General features: G+C 36.4%; 1 protein-coding gene across 2 annotated transcripts; it reads left to right on the top strand.

The window, feature by feature from the left end:
- The first annotated feature begins 5,746 nt into the window (after positions 1-5,746).
- On the top strand, positions 5,747-9,447 carry TAL2 (TAL bHLH transcription factor 2). Of its 2 annotated transcripts, none has more exons than XM_075191555.1 (2): positions 5,747-6,029; positions 7,074-9,447. In XM_075191555.1, the coding sequence occupies exon 2, from the start codon at positions 7,090-7,092 to the stop codon at positions 7,441-7,443; it is 354 nt and encodes a 117-aa protein (XP_075047656.1). In that variant the 5' UTR covers positions 5,747-6,029; positions 7,074-7,089; the 3' UTR covers positions 7,444-9,447. The 2 variants fall into 2 exon arrangements, with proteins under 2 accessions (XP_075047656.1, XP_075047652.1); XM_075191551.1 differs by having other exon boundaries at positions 5,751-6,029; positions 7,021-9,447.
- The last annotated feature ends 814 nt before the right edge of the window (positions 9,448-10,261 follow it).

Raw genomic sequence — 10,261 nt, 5'->3', positions numbered from 1 at the left:
AGCAGACTGGTGAAAAGCAATCTCCAAATCTTTCCATGGAATCTATATAGGATTGATATCTAGGCTGTTCATTTTATGTATGTCAGCCATTCCAATGTAACTGTTGCTATAGGGTTTTGGTCATTGTCCTTCTGGAATATAAATCCTCTTCAAGACCCTGGTCTTTTGCAGACTGTTGTAGGTTTTCCTCCAAGATATATTTCTTGCTTCATACATTTTCCCCTCTGTTTTAACAAGATTTCCAGTCCCTGATGTAGTGAAGCCTCTCCATAGTATTATTCTCCCACCACAGTGTGTCAAGGTAGTGATAGTGTTCTTGGGATGGAGTGCAGTGTTAAGCATGCCTTAAACAGAGCACCTCAATCTTGGTATTTTCTCACACATACTTTAGGGAAAACTTTGTCTGAAATGTCATATGTGATTTCTTCCACAATGTTTTTTTTAGCCACCACCATGTCAAGTGGAGATTTGTAAAGATTCCAAGTTATTGTCCCGTTGCTGATTTCTCCCATCTCTGACATGAAAAACTGTAATTCTATCAAAGTTGTCGCATGCCTTCCTACAAAGTGCCCTCTCGCATGTTGCAGTGTTTGGAGGATGGCTTGTTCTAGATAAATTCAAAATGGTGCCATTTTTCTCCATTTCTTTATGATGTATTTGTACATGGGTAGACTCCAATCAAATAATTGTGACCGCCAAAGATATCTAATTACACAAGGTTAATTTAAGTGAATCCTAACAAAATAGGTAAATATGCATGTAGTCAGTTATTGTCTGTTCTTTTTTGTAATTAATAACATTAAAGTTGATGTTTTTTTTTGACATTACAGAATATTTTGTGTTGATCTGTAGAAAGAAGTACAGAAAAAAACTATTCTGATTACATGATGTAACAAAATGAAATCTAAAAAAAATGGGTGAATACTTTTTATAGTGACTGTTTGTTACTCTATACTTTAAGAGCCTTCTATTTGTACCCATATGTGTATTTATTAATTAATACTGTACATTATCAGCCCAGGTTTTCCATTAATTTATTGCAAGACTTATATATTGTATTTTTATTATTTCCATTAAATCCTTTGTGATGATGGATCCCCCCCCCCCCATGGAGGCACATTTCATAGTTTTCTATAGGTTGTCTGTTCCATTAATATTGATACTTTTGAGTTTTGTTTTATAAATCTGACCTCTCATTGGAGAAATAATTCTCTCATTCACATCTAGTCAAAAACCAAATTGCATAGAGCTGGACGTAAATATACAACCACTGTAGGAGTACGCATCATGATAGCAAGCATGGTTCACATTTTATACATGCATCTTGTCTTGTTTTGTGTTTAATAATTTTAGACTGCCTGCAAATATAAACATTAAACTCATTTAAATATCAAGATAGGTAGGACTGCCTTACAACAATTGCAAACATTTAATTTTCAGCATTTAGAGGGAAAGGGGAATAAACCTTTATAGTGATCACTTGCATGATGTGATTGTTCAATAATGTATTTACACCACAGATACTTCTATAATGCTTGCCAATTATGCCTCCCTTTTTTGCATGCTATGCTGTTGCATTGGGGAAAAAGTGAGGAGACAAATGGATAATTGACTACTTTTTGCAAGAAATAGTTGGCATGAAATAGATATAGTTTTTGAATTGTACTGATTAGGTGTCTTCACAGTTATATATCTACTGTCCTTTTATCTATGTGCACAGTGTACTGCTGCCCATCTGGATCTAGTTTCAAGTCTGGTCAATGCACAACACTGTGACTGAGCAACAAATAGTAAAGCGCTACAGAATTTGCTGGCGCTATATAAATAAATTTTGATGATTGTTAATTGTGCATTATTTGATTTGCAAGGAAAATCAGTCTTTCCGCAGCATGCAAAATAGATTGTAGAGGTCTGAGTCTGTTTTTGGGAAGACCAGTAAGGAGGGAATTGCAATAGTCAATGCGGGAGATGATGGGTGCATGAATTAAGGTTTTTGCAGTGTCTTGCGTGAGATATGTGCGAATTCTGGAAATGTTCTTTAGATGTATGTAGCAGGATTTAGATATAGAGTCAATGTGGGGAACAAAGGATAGGTGTGAGTCAAGGATTACACCTAGGCAGCGAGCTTGTGGGGTGGGATTTATGGTCATGTTATCAACAGAGATAGAAATGTCAGGTATGCTCTTAATGGTGGGTGGGAATATTATTAACTCTGTTTTAGAAAGATTAAGTTTGAGTTGGCGAGAGGACATCCAAGATGAAATGGCAGAAAGACAGTCAGTTACACGGGACAACACAGATGTCGAGAGATCAGGAGAGGATAGATATATTTGGGTATCATCCGCATAGAGATGATACTGAAAGCCAAAGGAACTTATTAGATTTCCAAGAGAAGCGGTATAGAGAACAGCAGAGGACCTAGCACTGAGCCTTGTGGTACTCCAACTGATAGGGGAAGCGGAGCAGAGGTGGCTCCAGAGAAATTAATAGTGAAAGAGCGATTAGAAAGGTAGGATGAGAACCAGGATAGAACAGTGTCTTGAAGACCTAGGGATTGCAGCGTTTGTAGGAGAAGAGAGTGGTCAACAGTGTCAAATGCAGCCAAGAGATCCAGGAGAATTAGGAGAGAGTAATGGCGTTCAGTTTTAGCAGTGATCAGATCATTGACAACCTTGGTCAACGCAGTCTCTGTGGAGTGTTGAGAACGAAAGCCAGACGGAAGAGGATCCAACAGGTTGTTAGCGGAAAGAAAGCGTGTGAGGCGAGTGTAGGCAAGTCTCTCTAGAAGCTTGGAGGGGCACAGCAGCTGAGAGATGGTACGGTAATTTGATAGAGAGTTTGGGTCGGAATCTTGTTTTTTTTAGAATAGGAATAATCACTGCATGCTTGTAAATTGATGGAAAGATGCCAGTAGAGAGATGAAATGAGCACAGAAGACAGGGATCTACCAATTTGCAAGGGAATAGGATCAAGAGGACAGGAGGTAGAGTAGGAAGATAAGAAGAGCATGGAAATTTCCTTTTCATTTGTGGGGTCAAATGAAGAGAGGGTGTCAGAGGGTAGTGGGAAGGAATTGAGCTGAGTGCTTGTCGAGGAAGAGGATACCATTTCTAGTCTGATCTTGTCAATCTTGTCCTTGAAGTAGGAAGCAAGATCCTGAGCACTGATAGTAGATGGAGGGTTCGGGGTGGGAGGATTGAGAAGATATTTAAATGTATTGAAAAGGTGTTTGGGGTTAGAAGCCTGAGCATAGATAAGAGATTGGAAGTATGTTTGTTTTGCAGTGTCCAGAGCATTTTAAATAGGAGTGGTAGACAGAAATACATGTGAAGAAGTCATTAGAGGTGCGCGATTTACGCCAGTGACGTTCTGCTTTACGGGACAGTTTTTGAAGATTTCGTGTTGCTTTAGTGTGCCACGGTTGACATCGAAGTCGACGTGTAGTATGTAGTGTCGCTGGAGCCACTTGATCAAGGGCCGTTGCTAAGGTTTGGTGAAAATGGGGTACTGCCATCTCAGGGGATGAGAATGTAGAGATAGGGGAGAGAAGGTGTTGGAGAGGGGTGGAAAATTGTTGAAGATTAATAGAATTCAGATTTCTGCGGGTATGAGGAGGCTTGGTAGAGTTAGACAGTAGAGAGGTTAGAGCAGTGGGGGTGAGTGAGTAGCTGATAAGGTGATGATCCGAGAGGGGGGAGGGTGTGTTAAGAAAATTAGAAACTGGGCATAGTCTAGAGAAAACAAGATCAAGGCAGTGGCCATCCTTATGAGTAGATGATTCAATCCACTGGGAGAGGTCAAGTGAGGAGGTTAGAGAGAGTAGTTTGGAAGCAACTTTGGAAGGTGGGTTATCAATGGGGATGTTGAAATCACCCATGATGATGGTGGGGATGTCTGAAGATAAGAAGTGAGGGAGCCATGCAGAGAAATCCTCAATAAATTGTTGGTGTGCTCCAGGGGGACAATAGATCACTGCAACACGTAGAGATAGTGGATTAAAAATGCGAATAGCATGTACTTTAAAAGATGTGAACGTGAGTGATGGGACATTTGGTAGAACTGTAAACGTGCACTGTGGGGAGAGAAGTAGTCCAACCCCACCTCCTTGTCTGCCTTCAGGTCTGGAGGTGTGGGTGAGATGGAGACCACCATGTGAAAGTGCTGCAGGTGAGGCAGTGTCTTGATTGCATGAGCCATGTTTCTGTTATTGCCAGAAGGTTGAGGTTTTTTGAGAGGAAGAGATCATGAATGGAGGTAAGTTTGTTACAAACAGAGCGTGCATTCCAAAGGGCACATTTAAAGGACTTTGGAAGAGAGGGGAGACAGGTGATGTGTTTGAGGTTTGCTATAGAACGGTAGTGCTCTTATGTATGTGTGTGGGGGACCTAGATTAGGTGATATATCACCAGCTATCATGCATTCCCTGTGTCCATACGTCAAACCAAGGCAATGTCTGATAAATGAAATAGCTTGGATTGTATTTCTTGAGAATCACGACTATTCTTTATATCCCTGTATCTACTACAGATGGCTGTAGAAACTTCTATCCTCTTCCACTCATCTTGGGACTTAGATTGTATGTGATGCACATTCATTTTCTCTGAACTCTATTTACAGGGAGTGTAAATTCTCCTCCACATTAAAGTAGAAGACTAGTGGAAGATCACTTTTAACTCAAATGATGACCTCTATCAATATCTTGTCAAACACACATCCATATCTACTTACAACAAAAAATGGGTGGTGTTTGCTTTGCTGGCATACATTTGGCATAATTTGCTATTGGGCTCACACCAGTACTGTGAAATATATGCTTAATATCAACATACTGTAAGAATAAAATAAATTGTATGGGGAAGATAAATGTTGTTTCTGTGCCTTAGGCCTACTGTAGCATTGATCTTGCTATGTATATTGCTATAAATTACTTGGTCTTCAGTACTTACATTAACTTAATCAGCATGATGTCAAACACTCTGGTCAATCATATATTTTATTTATGCCTCGAGGTAAAAGAGAGGTATTCATGTACATAGTATGTGTAAAGCATAAAGTTTGAAAGGTACCAAATGCTATGTATATGACATGTTCACAGGATCACAGTGTAGCTGGAGAACACAATTATAGTGATCTACACAGTGGCTTTCTTGCAGCATTAACTCTTTGAGTCTTTACACAACCAGAATGTTATATGTGTTGCGATTGTATGTTCTCTAAACATAGGTTTCTTCCATTTTTGTTTTCCCAGTTTTCTATATAGTAAGGTTAATTGTTTGCTAATTTATTTGGCCCTCATGTGTATAGGTTCGTGAGCCTGTAATGTGAAATTTGATTGTAAGCTTTACTGGATTATAGATTGTGCCCGAATTTATAGTCTGCCTGTATGACACTGCAGACTATGCTGGTGGTATATGCATAAAATATTGTAATAATTGTCCATCTCATATATCAGAGATGTCAGCTTTACTTTTTTCCAATGCAAGTATATATTTGTAATTTTTTTAAAATACCCCCACAATATTTCTTATATTATAAACATTGTTCCGCAAATAAACTATGATAGCATAATTCTGTCCATCATTGTACAGATTCAGACTATAATAAGGCATTGTTAAAAGAATGCAATCATCTGCTAATATTCTACTAATTATTATTTTGGATTTACCCAACAGTATTCATGATCACTATCAGCCTACAGGGACCGCTCTGCAATTCTGCTGTTATACCTGTACAGTGCAGGGTAGATGTTAGGGAGGGATCAGTGTGGATCATTGATCTCCCAGGAGGACAAAATTTTTTACAAGCATCCCATGGACCAGCAGTGACACGCGTCGGACAAAGAGGCAGGCTTCCTATAAATGTGGCTGAGATTTTTACATTCAGTGCTTGACACACTAGTCAAACACTGACAGGACTGCCTAGCTACAACTGTGTATATACTGTATGAGAAGGTGCATGATGTTCAACTGGATGCTGTGAATATACACAACAAAGCTTATCAGTCTGAGGATTTCACCAAAACATCCACAGTAAGTGTATTTTTGACTTGTGCTATTTGAATTCCTAGGTACAGCAGCTATACCTTTAGCGTTATATCATGTTTCCAATATTTGGATATATAGTACTTAGTATATACAATACTTATGATCCTAATGGTTTCTTTTATTCATTTAACCTAATATATTTCTTTTTAATTGCAAAACATTTGCCAGAAGTAGAGCTTATACAGCAAATGTGATTAATATTTAGAATTTTTAGAACGTCCTATGATATCTACAAAACAATTTTTTACAAGTGAAGATATGTTAGTAAAGCCTTTTTTTAACCTCTGTTAACTCATCCACTTTCAACCTGTTCAAATATGCTTACTGCATAGTCTGGTAACATTCTTACACTTCTTTCTAAAAATGTGATTTTCTTAAAATTAGTCGCTGCACAAAAATGCACTTTGCATATATTTAACATATATGGTTGCAGAATATCTTCTTAATATTTCAGATTGGAGCGCAGAACAAAGATATATCTCCTACATTAATTCCTGGGGTTTTATGGTTGCAAAGAGTAGAATGTTAGTCTAGTTTGATTTATTTTTCATTTTATAAAAAAATTATTTTTGGAGCTTATAATGTCCTTGTTGACAGTTAACTAATTTAATATAAAGAAGGAGCCATATTTTGCAGCTTGAAAAACACAAAACAGCACTGTATTTTTTTCAGCTGAAAAACAAAAAATGGTTCCGTTTAATTTATCCATGACAAACAAATGTAGTATTGGTTATATTTTGCAGGTGCATCAATAGAGTTATATATTTTCATGTTCTTTAAAGGTCCACAAAAACTTTAATGGTTTTAAATTTCATTAGTAGCAATTAATTTTGAGTTTGCTCCCAAAATAATCCTAATTTGGAAACATTTGTATTTTGAATGGTAAAACAACACTCATATGTTAAACATTTAGCTAGCAGTAAGGGTTTTATTCAAAAGCTTATTTATTGTTGTACTGTTCTTCCTTTTTGTATAGGATTACACAGTGATACAAAACACAGTTTGATTGTTTGTAATAATCCCTTGTAGACGACCTGCTGAGAAAATGACACGTAAGATCTTTACCAACACCAGGGAGAGGTGGAGGCAGCAGAATGTTAATAGTGCTTTTGCTGAGCTGAGGAAACTCATTCCCACCCACCCACCTGACAAGAAGCTAAGTAAGAATGAAACCCTAAGATTGGCCATGAGATACATCAACTTCCTCATTGACATCCTTGGAGACCAGGGTATAACAAAAGTTGGAGCAACATCCCAAGCAAATATTTTGGGCATCTTTGAACCTGAGCCACAATTGCAAAATATAGGAGAATGGACTGTGATGGACCACTGCAGTGACTCTTCTCCAGGGACAAGCAGTGACACCCAGGACTGTTGGTCATTAGTCCCCTCACCATAGCACTGATTGAATAGGCTAAGTGTCATTTGCCTGTGTAAATAATGTTTGTGTTTCTGTATGTCTACCTACTGTATTTACATAGTTGTTTAATTTAATATTTTGATTTTTTTCTAAGTTGAACGAGCTGGCAAAGGAAGGTTTTGGAAAGATCAAGTTAAATACCATTGTGCTATTACCCTAGATAGCTATGCTGTAGTATAGGCAAAACATAGAATTCAGAGGGTGCAATGGATTTGGCCAATTAAAGAAAAACACTAAATTATTAGCACAATGCCCATAAAAGTATCATAATATCCAACTTGTTTCGTATTTGTGGGAATATTCTCACTGCTAGCGATATTCTATGAAGAATATATATGACAAACATGCACTATTCCATATATTTAGATCTTAGATTGTATTAACATTTGATCCAGGAGTGGAGCTTTAGAATTGGCTGAATTACTTCTTCCATGATACACAACCGGCCAGCCATCTGAGATATATATATATATATATATATATATATATATATATATATATCAGTAACAGCAGGGAAATTATAGTCTAGTCCATTTCTGATGTGAAAAACACACCAATACAAACTGGATTTGGTTTGCCATACAGTGGATCTATTATTTTCATTTTATCTACCTTTCACCAGGACATTTTTAATATGTAGCAGGCAACAAGCAACAAAAAACAATCCACTGACTCTAATATACAGTATAATACATTGTTAACACTTTGGAAAATGTATTAAATGTTTAAAATATTCTACAGTTGGAATGTGAATTCAAAATTCCTGGTATGTTTTTCTCAGATAATTTATTGATTAATTGTTAATTTCAATTTGTATATTATGTCATACGAGTCTTAGTTCTTCACTTGTGCTATGATTTATTCATTTATGACGTGCTTGCAATATTCATTTTCCATTTGTGATATATTCATAGCACTTAATTTAGAAGCATGCAAAGCACTAAAAATAAATGGTAAGGATTAAATTCTGGAATTAAAGAAAATCCGATAATTAAACTATATTGTGAACTCTACGATGATTGATGATTAATGTTATTACAAGATTTGTTAGAAAACAATGTGTACAGAGTTGAATACGTTTCTCAGCCATTCCAATAATCATGTAAATTTAATATAAATTTCCAACAAGACTACAAATGTGGCCAATATTAGTATGTTATGAACAATAATTTGAAGGTGATAGATAAAATATACCTGTCAGCCAAAGTATAAATGGCTCATTTACAGCAATGTACAGAATGTTACAAAATGCTAATATATTAGTTATATCTAAAAACTGAGCAGTCATCTTTCCTCTTGACACACATTGGAGACTCCTCAGGCTTATAATGGATAAACATTATGATATTGCTGGGAAGGTAAACACTGAGGCTGTAGGTGTTGCTCAGAAAGTCACAGTAGCTCTACTTCTACATATATTTACATTTATTAAAAATAAAAATATATATACAATTACCTGCATTAGTCTTTTAATCGTAGCTATGGCTACAAAATAAAGCTCCCATTTTTGTAACGAAAAACTGGAACACAAATGTGATCTGAAGGGTCAGGCCATAATATTCATGCCCTTGTGGATTCTAAATAATATCAGACATACCGGAACCTCTTTATACTTTTTCTGTTGTTTTGAGTAGACATTGAGTAGATATTTTACACTCCTTTGCAGGAGTGTAAAATCTAAGAAAAAGCATTGTGAGAAAAGGACTATCCAGTGCAGACCAAGACACATGGAAGTCTTACTATAAACATATAATTTAGTAAATGTAAATTTTGCGAGGACATTGTCACTTTCAAACCCTTATTGTCCATAACAAGTTTGATGTAATTTATTGTTTGCTTTTGACTTGATAATGAATGTTTGTATCCAATTAAATGACTAGACATTGTTGTAACTGCACTTACCAAAGAGTTTCTTCCAAGTCTTGAAATGTGTGAAATTAATATTTTGTATTTATTTGTTATCATAATACAATAAATTATTAATCTTTTTTTTCAAACCTGCAGTTTGGCATTAAAGCAGTAGAGACAGCAACTATGGCTATTTAATAGTGCTTATGCTACTAGAAGAGATGAGCACAATTTTCTAAAGTATACCACTAAATATTTAGCTCATCCTACATTTATCTGTGAAATGTCAGACATTTTGCTGACAAAGGTGATCCCAGTCCTTCCCCAACCACAGCACGTAGCAGAATTCATCGCCACAGCTCTATTAGACTATAACTGCTGCAATATGTGAATTTACATATACAGCGTGGAATAGCATTCAGTGAATTGCAGAAGCAAAATAATGTATTGCCAGACTTTTACACCTCAATAAATGACCTTTTCCACAGAAAAACTCGATCTGCACAACGTTTTGCTGCAATTTTGCTCATCTGTAAATAATAGCGATATCGTAGCTGTAAATTTCTTAACACCAGTATATACAGTGCTAACAATGATGTTGGTGCTAGTTTCACCAGTGTCTATGTATGACGGTGATGTCTCACCCCATTACATTACATGTTATTGTATCTCCCTTATTTTATTTCAGTACTTTCGCATGCTGAAAACCCTACACCCTCCAACACAGTACAGCATAAGAGATTCTAGCTACTGATATTTTGTTCAAGTCATAAGTGAGCAGATAAATTATATATTGTGTGAAAATAAAAAATGTGTTTAGATGGCCACAGATCAGTCTGATAGGGCGCAGGAAAAGCAAGTACGTATCTTTGCTGTGCTCTCATCAAAAATGAAAAATTAGACTGCTTTCAGGTGGCTAAAAATTCATTGTGCATAACAGAGAAACATA

Source organism: Mixophyes fleayi, chromosome 1, assembly GCF_038048845.1.
Source record: "Mixophyes fleayi isolate aMixFle1 chromosome 1, aMixFle1.hap1, whole genome shotgun sequence".
Classification (NCBI taxonomy): Eukaryota; Metazoa; Chordata; class Amphibia; order Anura; family Limnodynastidae; genus Mixophyes; species Mixophyes fleayi.
Note: the sequence above shows the minus strand (reverse complement) of the source record. Positions and strands in the feature narration are given on the sequence as shown.

Bases quoted from the DNA above. Each gene is read 5' to 3' on its own strand.
- TAL2 (XM_075191555.1), top strand. From the start codon at position 7,090: ATGACACGTAAGATCTTTACCAACACCAGGGAGAGGTGGAGGCAGCAG.